Genomic DNA, 17,995 nt, shown 5'->3' with positions numbered 1-17,995 from the left:
AAACTTCTTCTCTGATACTTAACTCTTCAAAGCCCCATAGTATTTTCAGCCTTTATATAAATATATTTCAAGCCCTTGGTTGGATCATAATTCTTCTAAGAGTCTCTTTTTCTACTATCGATTGAGCTGGATTCTCCACGAATCGAAGGGCTGGTAGTTGAGCTTCTTTCCAAGTTTTAAACTCACATATAACATATTGTGAATATCCGGAGGCTCACCAAAAATTTTCAAAAGATCATTCCATTCCCTGACTTCCAACTGAACCATAGCATCCATGATACATTCATACGAAACGGAAATAGGATCCATATTTGCAAGGACCATGGTCATTCAAATAATAAACGATTAATTGTTTCCTCATACGCACAACTCCTAAAGCAATTTTCCCGTTAAATCATTATATCTATACATTCTTTTTTGAGTTTGACTGATATTCATACCATTAATGTTGAGAACAATAAAAGCAAAATTGACAAACTCTCTTTGAATAATGATATTCCATTCTTTGACATTGGATCGATAAGATCATTCGTTTGTAAAAATAATGGAAATTATTTGTATCATATGTACTAGGTATGGAACAATGGGTATTCCCATACAAAATTTGGTGATTTTTATCAATTTTACTCTTAGGTTCTAATATAACAGCATCATGCGATTAAGTCCGGCCCAATAGTTGTAATGTCCCTAAGGCCAATTTTTTTTTGGTCCCTTCTATCAATACGTTTAAATTTTTTGAGTTTTTGGACCCTATTTTAAACTTTTTTTCTTTCTACAATACGGGTCTTTTATGTTAGAAATTCATCTTATACAATCAAACTACGGCAATTGTTTATGAGAATTTAGAAAGAAAATTTCCTTGGGCCCTTTTATATTGTATGTTACATTTTTTTTTAAGAAAAACAAAATATCAGCCCTTATTTAGAAGACAAAATTCACGGGCCCTCAGATTGTTGCCCTTTTGCCCATCCTATTCAAGCCGGACCTTATACGGTCTAAAACCATTCCTAATTGGAACATATCGCTGTGAAGATTGGTAATTCCAACGTAATTGTTGTCGATCACCGCTTTGTCCTAAGCATTCCCGCTGCTCTGTGCTGGAATCGCTGTGTACAGTCCAATGAAGTATTATGGTATGACTGAAGAATCAGGGAAACATTTAGGTGTGAATGGACTTGGTGGACTTGGTCATATCGCTGTGAAGATTGGTAAAGCCTTTGGTTTAAGAGTTACTGTGATGAGTAGGTCATCGGAGAAAGAAAGTGAGCGGTAGAAACTTTTGGTCGATTTAGATTTATCAAAGCAATCCTTTTATTTGTTTGCTTGTAGTCTTTTAAAATTTTGAACTTCAACATGACATTGTTTTAGAACTAGGTTTCGTCGCCGATGTTTTTGTCACAACTCAACACCGTTATTGACTAATCCACGACATTCATTTTCTACTACCATGAACACACAATCAAACTCGCAATAACCTACAACCGTGATTGATTAATCCGCGACACCCATTTTCTTATGAACTTAAAAATATATAATGTCAACCCCTCTTATAGCAAAGCGGTTTATACCCAGTCCGCGGATTTCACACTCATATTCACATCCCTAAATCTACAAATGTTTAACACCTAAAAAAACCAAAACCATCTAAACTCTACTTCTTAAAACAACCAACTCCAATCTATTTATCCAACTCAGAACACCATGGCATGTGTATATAATAAAACCGAAAGCCCAATAAGCCCAAACAATAAAAAAAAAAAGCCCAGTAAGTGAACGCGTTAAAAAAAAAAAAGTAAGACTCTGAATCAAAAACGCAGAAACAATGCTTCGTCTCCGATTATTCCACGAAACACCGCGTTTTTGTTTACATTTCTTCTCTCTCTCTCTCTCTCTCTCTCTCTCTCATCTCTCATCGCCGTCAGGTTTTGCCCAAATTTCTCGGTCTTCTTCACTCCCGCGAGTTTTCTATCTTTCCTAGATTTTCTCGGGAAAATTTTCCAATTCCAAGCTCCATTGAAGCCAAGTAAGAGGTGCGATTCTCTTCTTTTTGACTTTGGAACTTGTAAATAGCGTATGGATTTTAGCTGGTTATGGATAGAATTCTAGCTCGTATGAAGAAATCATCGGGACGAAGAGGAGGAGATAAGATTACTCCGGTACGGCGGTTAGAGCGTCGTGATGCGGCGAGGAATATCAATTATGATGCAGCGTCTAGTTCTAGTTCGTCAGCTGAAGATCTTTCCGTTTCAACTTCTTCGTTGATGACTCGCTCTTTGGAGTTTCCTGAGCCTACTAGTTTTCGAATCGGTGGAGGTGGTGAAGGAGAAATGGATCGGATTTATCGGTCTCTTGGTGTTTCTGGTCCTGATGATTTGGCGATTTCTTTTGATGCTTGGGAAGCTTGTAAGAAGCGTTCTTCTTCTGATGTTGTTAATAGGTTTAAGTCTTTTGACATTGATAATCATAAGGTTCAGGAGAGGGATTTGAATGAAGCTGGTCCTAGTGGTGTTGTTGTTACTTCTAATTCATTGAATCATCTGGATTTGAGTGAAGCAGGTCCTAGTGGTGTTGTTGTTGCTTCTAGTTCAACGAATCGGGACATTAATGAGTTGATGCCTTCCGAGTTGAGTGAGATTGGGAATTTAAGTACTCCTGTGGATAGAGTAGTAGTTGATGGTGGTACGCCAGGAATTGTAGAGAATAGGCGTGCTTTTGAACGAACACCGACTATTTTGGTGAAGTCGAAAGGGTATCTTGTTCCCAATGATGTAGTCACTGTTGGTGGTGGTATTAAGGGGGTAAGACCACCAGTACTTAAGCCTCCTCCGGCGATGAAACGACCTCCTATTGATCTCCGGGGATCTTCTTGGGATTTCCTTACACATTTCGCTCCAAGTGAAACAGTTAAGCGGCCTAGTTCCTCTTCTTCTTCTTCCGAGAATGGCTGTGATGACGAGGAAGCTAAGGTAGAGGAAGTGGAAACGGAAGAGATGGGAGCTAGGTTTGTTCAGTTGGGGGATACAGCTGACGAAGCATGCTCATTCACTACAAACGAGGGTGACTCCTCAAGCACAGTATCCAATACTTCGCCGATCTATCCTGATGGAGGATCTATCATTACGTCTTGGCAGAAGGGTCAACTTCTGGGACGAGGATCATTTGGTTCTGTGTATGAAGGCATTTCAGGGTAAGGCTTATTGGTTGCTTATGTTTGTTAAACTAAAACTCAGATACTTAGTAGCACATCGTTTTAAAAAAAGTAGACACTCAGTGAGGAATATTAAGGTAGTCAGTTGACAAATGCGGTGCCAAGCGAGTTTTCCATTATGCGTTTGGCTAATAGATGTTTATGTTAAATGTAGAGATGGGGACTTCTTTGCTGTCAAGGAAGTTTCACTTCTTGATCAGGGAAGTCAGGCACAAGAATGCATACAACAACTTGAGGGGGTATGGAAGTTTCTTAGACATGGGTCTATGATCCGCAGCATTTATCACTCTTTTTTAATTGTAGCATTATCTCATTGATCAGTCAAAAGTCGGTTATTAATCCAACTTTCCTTTGCCACATTTTTCATTTTCTACAGGAGATTGCACTACTTAGTCAGCTTCAGCATCAGAATATTGTGCGATATCGTGGTACAGCCAAGGTGTGGTCCTGTTCTCTCTTTCTTTTTCTCAGTTGCAGTTGCCTAACTATTTCGTTGTGCAATTAATAACTCATTTTGCTGTTTTCAGGACGGGTCAAATTTGTACATTTTTCTTGAGCTTGTAACCCAGGGCTCCCTTCTAAAACTCTACCAAAGATATCAGCTTCGGGACTCTGTAGTTTCCTTGTACACAAGACAGATTCTTGACGGTTTGAAATATCTCCACGATAAAGGTTTTATTCACAGGTTAGACTAGTAAACTCTCTTGGCACAGCTGTAATTCCCAAGCCTCTAATTTCCTGCATATCATGGGTCACTTATTATTATCATCTTATGCAACAAAGGGACATCAAATGTGCCAATATATTGGTGGACGCTAATGGCGCCGTCAAACTTGCAGATTTTGGATTGGCAAAGGTTCTTATCCACTAATAGATGTTTATTGCTTTTGCTCTTAAGTAATTACTTGGTCCATCGTTTATCCCCTTGATACATTTGTCATTTTGCTATGTAGGTGTCAAAGTTCAACGACATTAAGTCCTGCAAGGGAACTCCATTTTGGATGGCTCCAGAGGTAATTTTTTGGGAAACTTTTCCCTCTGATATGCAGTTAGAAAAACATATCATTACATCAATAGAAATGTTAGATCTTGAACTGTTACTTAAATATGTGGATTCATTTCACTTTCATTGTACTTCAGGCTATACTTGTACGTTGGTTTCTAAATAGAACATAATAATTTGGTCAGGTTATTAACCGGAAGGATAGTGATGGGTATGGAAGTCCAGCTGATATTTGGAGCCTTGGGTGCACTGTACTGGAAATGTGTACTGGGAAGATCCCCTACTCCGATCTAGAACCCGTAAGTTTTCAAGATTTTCAAACTTTCTTCAAATAAAATAGTGAAATTCCCACAAAAATCAGCAACTATTTAGCTAGTAAAAGACTTCAGAATCTTAAATGGCATTTGAACCGTTTTTCTTATGGATTTTGTGTGTTAAAGTCAGAATTTTTGCAAACGCGCAGGTTCAAGCCCTGTTTAGGATCGGAAGGGGTACGCTTCCGGAAGTACCTGATACTTTATCACTGGACGCTCGGCATTTCATACTTAAATGTCTCAAAGTGAACCCGGAAGAGCGGCCAACTGCAGCTGAACTACTGAACCATCCCTTTGTGAGAAGGCCCTTACCATCTATGGGCTCAGGAGGCTCGGGATCAGCATCTCCGCTACTCCGTAGATGAGGCTAATTTTAGTAAACTGCCTCTAAAGGTGAAGCATTTAGTTTCATTTTTTCATGAGAATATTATCAAAATCAAAATCTGTATATTCTAACATTGATGTCCTAATGTACAAAAGCAGGCATAACCAGAAGATTTATGAGAGGTTAGACCCCAGAGAAACTATTGGGGAGACACGAGATATGATTCTTCTTCAGCACACACAGACATGCGTGGTTGGGTTGCGCAGCAAGAGCCAAACTTCCTGGAGACATATCTTGAGGTAGTTTCGGTCTCATTCGTTGTTTGTTGTAAGTTATTATGTGTTGGGCTTGAAAACTGAAGAGCCTTATTTTTCTAGGAATTAGAATGTCGACCTTGGGGTTTTGGGTGTATAGGTTTTGTTTAGCTTTTGTTAAATTATAGTGTATCTCTGTATGTATCCTATATCATGTAATGTAATGTATAATTATAGTTGGTTCTTATCTAGTTCCTGATTGTTGTAACTGTGTACACATCGATGGGTTTAATCTTCTATTTGTCTCATACTTGTATAGTTATATACTTATATCTTTTAAGAGATCTGCTGCTCTAATCATCTACTAGGATCGGACCCGCGGTCCACCGCGGGAGAATATTGGTTTACATACGTTGCGTTTAATATTGTATGTGTTTTTTATTAGACCGAATCGTGTAGTATACTTATAAATATTCATAATAACGAATTGTAGAGAAAATGTAAAATTGTTTATAAATATATCCATCGTATTAATTATGATTTACAAAATAGAATTTTGTGTTTTAAAATTCTAAAATTAGACGATTCATGAGAATTAGAGCAGTCAAAATAGGTCAAAAACCGCGGGTCGAGCCCACATTATCTCACTATGGGGCAGATTTGGGAAAATATATTAAACCCGCAAATAAGCGGGCCACATGGATTAATTCGCAGTGGGTCATAGGTTTAATCGGTTTTCATCCGCGGGTTGGCGGATCAGCCCGCATATTAGTATTTATTGATAAAATTATAACTTATTCAACATGTGGTAATTTAAACAAACTTTTAATAGTATTTTGATTTATTTATTTATTTTAGTAGTATTTTAAATTTTGGTTACTTTAAAATTATTTAAACAAAATCCATAGACAATCCCGCAAATCCGCATACATTCGCAGTACGAGTTTGTATTTCATATATGCTACCCGCGGGTCGTGCGGACCGACTAACCACAAGTCAAAATATTTTTTGTCTATCGCAAAACGGACTTAACGGGACGAATCAACTCGCTTTGACAGTTCTAATGGGAATATTATTTAGTCATACAATAAAATGAAGTTTGGACATAATAATAATAGAATATGTATCTTATTTGTTAGATGAGAGATTGAAAGATGAAGTATAATGATTAAAAATTAATTATTATTTTTCATGATTTACAAAATTTAATAAATACTTATCATCTTGTTGAATAATTCTAAAATCATATTCAAGAAATCTTTATAAATTGAAAATTAAACTTCTTTGGTAAGCTATAGGTATGAAAATATCATAATTTTGATTTAATCTAATTAAATTAAAATTAGTTACATGGATTTCATATCTATTTAATTTACACGACCAAAATAAAAATATCTATTTAATTTACACGACCAAAATAAAAATATCAATTTAATTTATAAAACAAATGAGTTATTTGTGAAAAATTTTCTAGAAATCTTTAAAAGCAAGTAAAATATCTTTCAATTAATGATAATTGACTAAAATGAGCGAAATTAATAACAAAAACGTTGATTGTTATGGAATTAGTCCCAAAAATATATGAACAAATTTATTATATGTAATTAATGTATAATATTGTTTGGAATATGCTTTTATTATTAGTTACCATAAGTACAATCAGATTTTATTTGATTTACATAAATATTTGATTTTATTTTGACTTTTCATTATTAATTCGAATTTAGATTCCAAAAAAATTTCAAAGATCCGATTTGAGAATTTCGGGTCAATTTTCTGATTTTAACCCGACCCATTTTCATTTGTACTTCTCTTTTAATAGTATAGAGATTAAAAAGTATGGTCAAAACATTTTCTTTGATTTTGGTCAAAGCCACTTTAATTGAAGTCTATATAATTCAGCTTGTTTCTTACAATATTGCCCGTTGAAAAGTTATTGCAATTGATGGATGTTATGAAAAATATTCAAAAGAATTTTGACTCCTTATATGATAATGGGACCATAATACGAACCACTCAGAATATCCAATGATTCTTCATTTCGGAATAAAACATCAAAAAATGGGAAATTGTTTTTTTGTTTTTTTTTTTTCCTAATAGTTAATCATTATTTAACTACATTTTAATCCAAAATTGAACCAAATCCAACTGAATCTGAATTAGCTATAATTTTTTTTTTGAATACGAAGAGGTTATGGACCAAAACCCGTAATCTCTCCAGCATACCACATCATGTAATATTAGTTTCTTAAATCAAAACTTGAGCTTTTATATCGTGAAAAAAATATTTTTTTTTAAAGAGTCGCAAACTCTAATTTGAAAAATATTAACCATAAATCATAAATCATAAATTAAATTATTTTTATTTATACGATTTGTTTAAATTTAAGTTGAGTTTAAAAAACCACAAACAAATAATTAAAAGGTGATTGAAAGCAGCATAAGAATACCTCTCTCATCTCTCCCTTCTCTCCCTTCTCTCCCTTCTCTCTAAAAACTAGATCTAGGGTTGGCCGCCGCTTTTCGGCTCCGGTGGCTTACATAGCACCGGAGTCGACTTTCTCTCTTTAGATTAAGTATGTTTTCGTTTCTTCTTTCTTGGCTTTACCTTCTCCGTGTGTGAGGCTCTTGATGTTGTAGGCTGGTGGTTCGTGGCAGTGGGTTTTGAAGGTTCGTGGCGGCGCGTAGAGAGCAGTTCTTAATCCCATGGATCCGATTTCGATGGATCTGTTGGCTTTGTGGTCTAAAGTTACGGTTCATCCGGCTTCACAGGTTAACGGTTTGTCTCAGATCCCTTTGTTTTCTCTCTTCTGGGTCTCTTCTCTTGCCATCAGAAGCTTTTAGTTTGGTTCTTCTGACGGGTGCAGCTGCTGGTTTCGTTCTCTGCCTCCGTCATCCTCCTGTGGAGTTAGTGTTTTGCTCTGGTTATGTGTTTAAGTAGTCTGGTCTTAGCTTTGGGTTTCGATTGTGTTGCGGTGTCTCTGTTTGGTAGATCAGATTTTCATCAGATTGTGTGGGAGGCTTTATGGGTCCTTAGTTCTCCTTCACCTCTTGGTCTTCTCGTGAGCTTGGTTGTGTGAGCTAGGTTTAGGTTTCCTCTGGTGCAGTTCGTCTCTCGGAAAGCTTCTCGTTTCAATGGCATCTACTAGCTCATCTCCTGGGCCTTTTGGTTTGGGTGTTGAGTTCAAGGCGTTGGAATTGGTTCCTTCTTTGACTCTTCTCTTGCGAGGTCGTGGTCGGTCTTAAGGCTGTAGATGGCTGAGGCTGTTCTTCACGAATGTCCACGTGTAAGAGCTGGAGATCCTCTCTGACGTTTTCTCCCTTTGGAGTTCAAGGTCCCCTCCTTGAGCCTAGCTTATCTCGTCTGCAGCGTCTTCTCATCGAGGTTGGTTTGGTGTTGGTGCCCGTTGTGGTTTTTGTTCAGTCTTGCGTTTGCTTTCGTCGGTTTGTTGCTGTTTGTGCTGGAGTTTCTATTTGGTTCGTGCTTCCGGTTATCTGGTAGTGTCCTTTGGTTTCTCTTCGTTGCACTTGGTTTTTGCTCAAACTCGGCTTCTACAGGTTCTTTGAGGTAGTCGTCGGTTTGCTCTGTTCCTTATTCTCTTCAGTTCTTATGATTCATTGCCTCCTCCTCTGTTGTTTGTTTGATCTACCTTTGTTTTTAGAGTTCCGTAATTCTTAGTTGTTATGGTCTTTTGTGCCATGTAGTCTAATCAAGTGCTTCCCGTGTATCGGGCTTTAGCTTCCGGGGATTTTTTTGTTTTCCGCCGGCTTAGTATTTCAAAAATGCATTCCACCCTTGTATTTCACCTTTGGTTTATAATGAAAAATTAAGTGAAAAAAAAAAAAAACACCTTTTAGAACACTATACTGGATTACTTTATGAAAAAAAAAAACATGAAAAGAGAAAATAATAAAATAATTATAAAGAAGACTGACAATTCTAATAAACAAGTTTACCAATCGTCGTTGCTCACATGAAGAAGTCGTCGGATAAGTCTCCGGTGCGGCGACATGACACGGCGAAGCAATTCAACTCTGACGCAGAGTCTTCTTCTAGTTCCTTCACTGATTCCGAGTCGACTTGTTCCTTTTTGACTCCCTCTATGGAGTTCCCGCATCGCATCAGTTTCCGGCAAATGGATTTGAGTGAAGCAGCTCCTAGTTCAACGAATCTGGACATTACTGAGTTGACTCGTTCCGATTCGAGTGAGACTGAGTTAATACCTTCCGAGTCGAATAAGATTGAAAATTTAGCTCCCAATGAAGATATTTCTGTTTCAACTTCTTCGTCGATGACTCGCTCTTTGTTTATTGATAGAATTCTAGCTCGTATGAAGAAATCTCCTCTTCTTTCACCGGGAAGAAGAGGAGATAAGACAAGTCCGGTGCGGCGGTTAGACCGTCGTGATGCGTTGAGGAATATCAGTTATGATGCAGGTGAAGATTGTTTTGGTTCAACTTCTTCGTTGTTGATGACTCGTTCTTTGGATTTCCCGAATCGTACTAGTTTTCGAGTCGGTGGAGTTGATGAAGGAGAAATTGATAGGATTTATCGGTATTTTGATGTTTCCGGTCCTGAAGATTTTGCCATTTCTTCTGATGCTTGGGAAGCTGGTAAGGAGCGTTCCTCTTCAGATGTTGTTAATAGGTTGAAGTCTCTTGACATTGATTGTCAAGAGGTTTATAGTCAGGGTTTGAGTGAAGCAGGTCCTAGTGGTGTTGTTGTTGCTTCTAATTTGACGCTTTCCGAGTCGAACAAGATTGAGAAGTTAAGTACTTTGACGGATAAGGAAGTTGTTGATGGTGATACAGTAGAGAACAAGCGTGGTATTGAGCGAAAACCGACCATTTTGGTGAAGTCGAGAGGGTATCTTGTTCCCAATGATGTGGTGGCTGTTGGTGGTGGAATTAAGGGGGTAAGACCACCGGTACTAAACCTTACTCTGGCTGATAAGGAAGTTGTTGATGTTGGTATGGTGGAGAACAAGAGTGATATTGAACGAAAACCAACTATTTTGGTGAAGTCAAAAGGGTATCTTGTTCCCAATGATGCGGTGGTTGTCGGTGGTGGAATGAAGGTAATACCACCGGTACTAAACCTTCCTCAAGAAGATAAGGAAGTCGTTGATGGTGGTACGGCAGAGAATAGGAGTGGTATAAAGGGGGTAAGACCATCGGTACTTAAGCCTCCTCCGGTGATGAAGCTACCTCCAGTTGATCTTCCGGGATCATCTTGGGATTTTCTTACTCATTTTGCTCCGGATAGTGAAACAGTTAGGCGGCCGAGTTCCTCTTCTTCTTCCGAAAATGGTTGTGATGAAGAGGAAGCCTGGGATGAAAAAGTGGAAACGGAAGAGACGGGAGATATGTTTATCCAAGTGGATGATACGACTGATGAGGCATGCTCATTCACTACAAATGAGTGTGACTCCTCAAGTTCAGTATCCAATACCTCGCCGATTTATGTCTCTGGAGGATCTATCAATACTTCTTGGCAAAAGGGTCAACTTCTGCGACGAGGATCATTTGGCTCTGTGTATGAAGCCATTTCAGAGTAAGTCTTACTGGTTTCTTATGTTTGTATAATTGCATGTCGTTTTAAAAAAAATGTAGACGGTAGTCAGTTGACAATTGCGGTGCAAAGCGACTTTTCCATTATGCGTTTGGCTAATGCATGTTTATGTTAAATGTAGAGATGGGCTCTTCTTTGCTGTCGAGGAAGTTTCACTTCTAGATCAAGGAAGTCAGGCACAAGAATGCATACAACAACTTGAGGGGGTATGGAAATTTCATATATGATCCACAACATATATCTCATTGATCAGTCAAAATTAGGTTGCTAATCCACCTTACCTTTGCCACATTTTTCATTTTCTACAGGAAGTTGCACTACTTAGTCAGCTTGAGCATCGGAATATTCTGCGATACCGTGGCACAGACAAGGTATGGCCCTGTTCTGCATTTCCAGTTCTCAGTTGCAGTTGTCTAAGCATTTTGTTACCTAAGCATTTCGTTGTGCAACTAATAACTTATTTTGATGTTTGCAGGACGGGTCAAATTTGTACATTTTTCTTGAGCTTGTAACCCAAGGGTCCCTTCTAAAACTCTACCAAAGATACCAGCTTCGGGACTCTGTAGTGTCTTTGTACACAAAACAGATTCTTGACGGCTTAAAATATCTTCACGATAAAGGTTTTATTCACAGGTTAGACTAGTAAACTCTCTTGGCATAGCTGTAATTCCCAACCCTCTAATTTCCAGCATATCATGGGTTGCTTATGTTTCTCTCTTATGAAACAAAGGGACATCAAATGTGCAAATATATTGGTGGACGCTTATGGCGCCGTCAAACTTGCAGATTTTGGATTGGCAAAGGTTGTTTTCCATTAATAGATATTTATACTTTTAGCTCTAGAGTAATAACATGGTACATTGCTTATCCCCCTGACTTGCTACATGTGTCATTTTGTTATTTAGGTGTCAAAGTTAAATGACAGTAAATCCTGCAAGGGAACTCCATTTTGGATGGCTCCGGAGGTAATTTTGTTCTGATCCTTCTCACTGTTTTGGATTGTGGGAATACAAGGATAGACACACATATCACATATCGATAGCAATGTTGGCTGATAAACTGTTGCTTAAATATATTGTTGCATACGTTGTGATCTGGGCTTGATAACCTCAAAACCCCCCCCCCCCCCCCCCCCCATTGTGTTCTCTTCAAAGTATTTGATTAAATTTCCTTTATTTCTGTTTATAACAGTAAGTATGTTTGTGTAATCAATCATACGTAACAGATATATTTGGCTTCCTTCCACTTTCATTGTATTAACGGTTGTTTCTAAATGGAACATAATCATTTGATCAGGTTGTTAACCCCAAGGGTAATGATGATGGCTATGGAAATCCAGCTGATATATGGAGCCTTGGTTGCACTGTGCTAGAAATGTGTACTGGTCATATCCCGTACTCTGGTCTAACACCCGTAAGTCTTCAAGATTTTCAAACTTTCATCGTATAAAATAGGGAAATTCCCATAAAAATCACCAATCCTTTAGCTAATTTCGAAATATAGACTAATTTTTTGGGGTTCTATAAAAATACACAAACAAAACATTTAGCTCAGGTTAATATGCAGTCTCATTACAACGCTTTGTTTTTGCACCTTTAGTTAAGTACATGCTAAAATACTTGGAACTGCTGTTATTTTTATTAACAACAAAATATAAAAAAAAAAAAACTGAAAAATCGACATTTGAATTGTCTTTTTTGTTAGAATGGGATTTTATGAGTTAAAGTCAGAATTTGTGCAAACGCGCAGGTTCAAGCCCAGATTAGGATCGAAAGGGGTACGCTTCCAGACATACCTGATACTCTATTGCTAGATGCTCGAGATTTCATAGTTACATGTCTCAAAGTGAACCCCGAAGAGCGGCCAACTGCAGCTGAGCTGCTGAACCATCCATTTGTGAGAAGGCCTTTACCATCGTCGGGCTCAGGATCAGCATCTCCGCTTATCCGTAGATGAGTCTAATTTTAGTAGATTGCCTCTACAGGTGAAGCTTCTGGTTTCGTGATAATGAAAATATATTAGAATCAAAAGCTATATTCTAACATTGATATCTTAATGTATGAGAGCAGGGGTAATCAGAAGATTTATGAGATATTAGACCCATTGAAACTGTTGGGGACACTCGAGATATGATTCATCGACACACTCGGCCGCTTAACCGTTTCAGACGGTAGTCACATATCTTGAGGTAGTTTCTGTCTCATTCATTGGTTGTTTGTTGGAAGTTGTGTGTTGGGTTTATTTTAAAATTGAAGAGCCTTAGTTGAATTAGAGTTCTGGGTGTATACTGTATAGGTTTGTTTAGTGTTTGTTAAATTATAGTGTATGCATGTATCTCATATCATGTAATGTATAAGAAGAGCCATAGTTGAATTAGAGTTTTGGGTGTATAGGTTTGTTTGCTTTTGTTAAATGATATAGTGTATGCATGCATGTAACCCATATCATGTAATGTGTAATTATAATTGGTTCTTATATAGTTTCCGCTTGTTGCAACTGTGTACACATCCCATGTCTCGATGGATTTTATCTTCAATCTTTCTCATATATTTATCTCTTAATTATACATGCATACATACAATATAATTTAACAAAACAAAACTTTTTTGGGTGCAAAAACATAACCTATATTATCTCTTAATTATTGTACGCTGAAGAAATCTGTTGTTTCAATATGGTCATTATTTTCTTTGATATTTTGGTCAAAGCCACTTTCATTGAAGTGCATCTAATGTATGATTCAACTTGTTTCTTACAATATTTGACCCGTTGAAAAGGTTTTTTTTTTTGCTAGCGATGAGTTTTTTAAGTGCCGACCATAGCAAAATTCATGTAATAAATACTTTTAAACATGATTCTTTTCCAAAATTCAGATTTCTTTGTATTTCAACCTATGAGTTTTATTATATTTCAACTCTTTAATCAAGTCATGAAGACACTCTGGAAAATCCTCTAAATATTTTATTAATTCTTTTTTATCAAATAATTAAAGTACAAATTAAATTGAAATTTATATTTACTTTGGCCTAAACCGCTTAAAGAATTAGTTACAACTAGATATGGACCCGTGCATTGCACGGGTTGTCGGTCGAGATTATCATTCTTAATATTTTTATTTTATTTTTGTAAGCGTAACTAAAATTCTATAAACATATATATTTTATAAAATGTAGCATAACTATTTTTAAATATAGATTTATTAGCATAATGCGCAATATAAAACACTATTTGTAGTTATGTTATACTAATTATTAAATCATATAATATAAATGTTGGCATATTTATAAAATTATTTAATTCTTTGCTTATCTTAAGTTATGATGTCATATTATTGAATTTTAATAAGTTATTTAAAGAGTGTGTTACATCTTATAATTTCAATATGGGCAAGATGGAAACAAAATTGACAATAATAAAAGATAAAATTATATAGTTACGTAAACATATGAACGATATATGTATAATATGTAAACATATAATATGGGATACATAAATATATGATTTTGTTTAGAAAAGTTTGACATCATAATAAAATTGTTACAATAAAAGAAGAGAAAATATGAAACCGTCTATATTCATGTCATGTAACTTTACTTGATAATATGAAATATCCTCAACAAAAAGAGAAAACTTTATAACAAATTAGAGAATATACACTAAATAACTTAAGACTAAATAAAAAATTTTAAAAAATAACATCAGACTAAACATTATTTATTTGCTACATGGCTTTTGTCATTTTTTGGTCCATATTATTAATTTCTTTGTTTTCTCTTCTTTCTAATTCTCAAATCTCTATGTTTCTCTCATTAGATTTCTCTTATTTTTGTTCGAACTCTTTTTTCTTTTTTGATAGTAGGATTTTTCTCTATTTCTCAATCCCTTAAAACACTATCATGTCATTGTAGTATTTAAGGTTATCAATCCAATCAGGTGTGATGCAAACAAATGAGATATGATCAAAAATTACTCAGTTAAGCCAAGCAGAATTTGGTTGTTTTTCTAACAGTCCTAGTGATTGTTGCAGGAAGTAGTAAAAAGTCACAAAAATGACTAGTATACTAGATCACAAGGCTCACTGCTAGAAGGAGGATGTGATCGAGTGTAAAGGTCCAAATCAGACAATTATCAAAACTCAATAGCAAGTAACAAAGAAAGTGAATGAAGCAAGTAAGTAAACAGATGAATCAATTGGATAAGAAACTCCTAAGGATGGGGTAATCGAATAGTGTGGCCTCGCTAATCAATTCCGATGGTTAACAATTCTCAATGAAACTATCCCTAGACAACAGGTTCAACAACAGATTAATTAACTCCCGTGACAGAAACCCTCAAACAAAGCTAGCCCAGACAAATTCTCATTAACGGAATCTAACTATGCAGGCAATAAGAACAGACTGTTAAAGTCAATAACCGCTCTAAACGGCCAATCCCTTGGGATAGAGACGATTATCACTGGAATTAGTGGATAAAGCATTCCATCGAACACCTTTTGGGTGCGGGAATGCTTTGGATCGAATTCCAGTTAATCAGATAGGAATAGCAGTAAACACAACTAATCCAGAAGGGATTCAATAAATCTACACTTAACCATCAGAATCGACTAAGGGTCTCACAACTACTCTATCCCATCCTCAGAAATCCTAGTCACTACTCAGACAACATGCTCAAAGACATAGAAACGATTGTTGATTGCATAACTTCAAAGATTAAAGGAAAATGAAACATAAATGAACAAGGAAATGAAAGCAAAATCTCAATAACTTAGAAGAATCGAAAATACAAAGTTTCAAAAGCAAAAGCGGTTACTCTAAACAATACTAAATTCAGAAATCGGTACTAGGTTGCTAGGTCTCGGTCTCTCTGCAGGGGAAACCCTTAGTGACTTCTTTATACCATTAGCGAGTTGCTATTTTTGCAACCGTAGGTACTTAAGAGGAGTTCTCCACTTGAGTGGTGCTTAAGGAGTTCTCCACTTGAGTCAATGGAGGCATTTCATCATGTCCCCTGCATCCCATCATGTCTCCCACCAAGCTGAATGCCACCAACTTACCCACCTCCTTTCCCCACGTTTCTAATGAGAGCTCCACTCTCCTCCACATGATTTCAAGCCTAAGGTCTCACTCATTCTCCTCCACATTTTCAAGGGCACACCACTCACACCATTCCCCTATATATACAACACTTCCAAGGAGAACTAAACACACCAACTCATCTCTCTCTCACTTCAAAGCTCTAGCATCCTCAACTCAGTTCTCTCTCTAAAATCGTCCAAGGAACACCAATACTGCTACCCACTCCTTTACTCGACCGCACCCTTCATCACATCCGCTTTTCACCCTTTTTACTCGATCACCAAAGCTATACCGCGGGCCGATTCTCAGACCAGTTTACTCGATCACGCCATCCCAGAACCACATCCATCAGCAACATTTATGGTTTACTCAATCCACAATCCTTTGTCTTACCCAAACTATCACTCTTTCTTCCATCTTGGTTTTAAATTGTTTGAACTCACTAACCTACTAATTTGTAGTTTTGAGTTTGATTTGTTTCAGTTCGAAAGATGAGTTCATACAATGATCAGGTAAGCTACGCCTCTAGCCAGGATCACGACTACAATGTTAATGAGGGGGAATCATTGTCTACATCTCTTCCTGAAAGAGACGACCAAGAGTACTCTCGGCTCAGAGACGACATCATCAGAGGCAAGAAAAGCATGAGGGAGCTATCCAGCTCGTTGAGGAACATTGCAACGAAGTCTTGGAAGAAGGAGGCGAATGACGTCTCAATGAAAGAGTACTGTGAGCTCTTTAGGTGGCATAATTTCGTCGGGACTAGGTACCCGCACCCATAAACGATGGTGGAGATCGGTATCTTTGATTATATCGAGTATCTCTGCGAGCAGACGAGTCTGTTCACTCTCATGAACCGTACCTACAGCGCCTTTAAGGACGAAACAATCCAGTTTCTCTCCTCCTTCCAAGTTGAGATCTTCTATGAGAGATCGAAGAAGAGAGAAAGAGATTACGGTCTTGGCTACTTAATCTTTACTATCCATGGCCAAGAGTACGTCTTCACCATTAAGCAGCTGGACTCTCTCCTCGGGTTTCAAAGCGGAGTTGGCACTGGCCACCGTGTTGACAGGAGAGAGTTAACTGGACTCTGGGAGACAATTGGGGATGATGTCAAGTTCTTCTATGCCTGCTCCAAGAGCAACACCATTAGGAGCCCAGTCCTTCGCTACTTCCACCGCATCCTAGCCAGTGTTCTCTTTGCAAGGGAGATAACCGGTACGATTATCAACGGGGAGATGGAAGTGATGGTGATAGCACTGCAGGAAACCCTTGGCGTAACCAAAAACAATACTGTGTTGGTGGGTGACAAGTCAAACTCTTTTGTTGTCTTCTTCTTGCTGGGCCACCTGTGGAGTTACAAGGCGTGGGCGATGACAAACGGCAAGAAGAGTGCTAAGGGAACGTTATGCATGGTTGGGCTGATAACACGTATACTGTTGGCATGTGGAGTGCCTTTGGAGTCAGAAGAGATCTTTCCCAAGTGGATCGACATCAAACACTTGAGGAATACTCTCTCATTGGTATTGGGAGATGCTTGATGGAAAGTATGCCTGGAAATTTGATCATCCAGAAGTAGAAGGGGCGATATTTCTCCTTCCTTACCAGACATTCACCACGATCACGGACAGAGACAACATCGACTTTAAACCGCCTGGCGAGATACTCTATGGCGTGAACGAAGACGTTTAAACTGCTGAAGAAGAAGCCAATGAAAAAGAAGACGAAGCCGAGGAAGAAGAAGAGGACCTGGACATAGAAGAACCCAACACCCGGAGGTTCCACTTCGCAGAGCACAAGCCGCCGTCAAGACAAAGTAAGAGTCTCACTGAGTGTCATGAGAAGCTCAGCAAGGTTCAAGCTTAGTGCAAGTTCCAAGACAAGGTCATTGGTAAGTGTTTCAAGATGGTCACGTCCATACAGAAGAAGTTGAGCCGCTCCTCTTCTAGCACTAATGCACCAAGAGTAGACCTTCCTGAAGAAATACCCTCAAGACATTATGATTCAGATGCACCAAGAGACTCAACCTATGAACCGGTTCAACCCGCCTACGAAGTGCCCAGGCAATCAGCCTATGAACTAAGGGAAGCAGACACTTCCCAAGCACCAGCAAGACATTCTTCTCACGAACCTAGAGAGCACAAGAGAAGAAGGAAACAAGTATTGGTTCACTCCAGCAGCAAGGCGAGGATCTTCAACGCTAGGCGACCACTCAACCGCCGCACTAACCGCCAAGCCGAACCT

At 37.9% G+C, this 17,995-nt stretch overlaps 2 protein-coding genes and 1 long non-coding RNA gene across 6 annotated transcripts; all 3 read left to right on the top strand.

The window, feature by feature from the left end:
• The first annotated feature begins 1,818 nt into the window (after nucleotides 1-1,818).
• Nucleotides 1,819-5,434, top strand: LOC9310605 (mitogen-activated protein kinase kinase kinase 1). Of its 3 annotated transcripts, none has more exons than XM_021021802.1 (9): nucleotides 1,819-3,187; nucleotides 3,363-3,447; nucleotides 3,585-3,647; nucleotides 3,736-3,893; nucleotides 3,992-4,064; nucleotides 4,162-4,221; nucleotides 4,397-4,510; nucleotides 4,675-4,918; nucleotides 5,022-5,434. In XM_021021802.1, the coding sequence occupies exons 1-8, from the start codon at nucleotides 2,091-2,093 to the stop codon at nucleotides 4,888-4,890; spliced, it is 1,866 nt and encodes a 621-aa protein (XP_020877461.1). In that variant the 5' UTR covers nucleotides 1,819-2,090; the 3' UTR covers nucleotides 4,891-4,918; nucleotides 5,022-5,434. The 3 variants fall into 3 exon arrangements, with proteins under 3 accessions (XP_020877461.1, XP_020877460.1, XP_020877459.1); XM_021021801.1 differs by having other exon boundaries at nucleotides 5,019-5,434; XM_021021800.1 differs by having other exon boundaries at nucleotides 5,009-5,434.
• Nucleotides 5,435-7,577: 2,143 nt separating this feature from the next.
• LOC110227516 lies at nucleotides 7,578-8,947 on the top strand. Its single transcript, XR_002331210.1, has 2 exons — nucleotides 7,578-7,883; nucleotides 8,212-8,947. It is a non-coding gene; the product is annotated as an uncharacterized LOC110227516 (long non-coding RNA).
• A 72-nt stretch (nucleotides 8,948-9,019) lies between these two features.
• LOC9308468 (mitogen-activated protein kinase kinase kinase 9) lies at nucleotides 9,020-14,985 on the top strand. 2 transcript variants are annotated; one of them, XR_002331179.1, is made up of 10 exons: nucleotides 9,020-10,658; nucleotides 10,798-10,882; nucleotides 10,985-11,047; nucleotides 11,152-11,309; nucleotides 11,407-11,479; nucleotides 11,582-11,641; nucleotides 11,973-12,089; nucleotides 12,426-12,660; nucleotides 12,746-12,864; nucleotides 14,704-14,985. XR_002331179.1 is itself a non-coding variant. In XM_002874491.2 (9 exons), exons 1-8 carry the CDS (start codon nucleotides 9,079-9,081, stop codon nucleotides 12,630-12,632), a joined length of 2,343 nt encoding a protein of 780 aa, XP_002874537.1. In that variant the 5' UTR covers nucleotides 9,020-9,078; the 3' UTR covers nucleotides 12,633-12,660; nucleotides 12,746-13,214. The 2 variants fall into 2 exon arrangements, 1 of the variants encoding a protein (XP_002874537.1); XM_002874491.2 differs by lacking the exon at nucleotides 14,704-14,985 and having other exon boundaries at nucleotides 12,746-13,214.
• Nucleotides 14,986-17,995: the final 3,010 nt, after the last annotated feature.

Source organism: Arabidopsis lyrata, assembly GCF_000004255.2.
Source record: "Arabidopsis lyrata subsp. lyrata unplaced genomic scaffold ARALYscaffold_6, whole genome shotgun sequence".
Lineage (NCBI taxonomy): Eukaryota > Viridiplantae > Streptophyta > Magnoliopsida > Brassicales > Brassicaceae > Arabidopsis > Arabidopsis lyrata.
The sequence above is the reverse complement of the archived record's forward strand: the minus strand, read 5'-3'. Positions and strand labels throughout refer to the sequence as shown.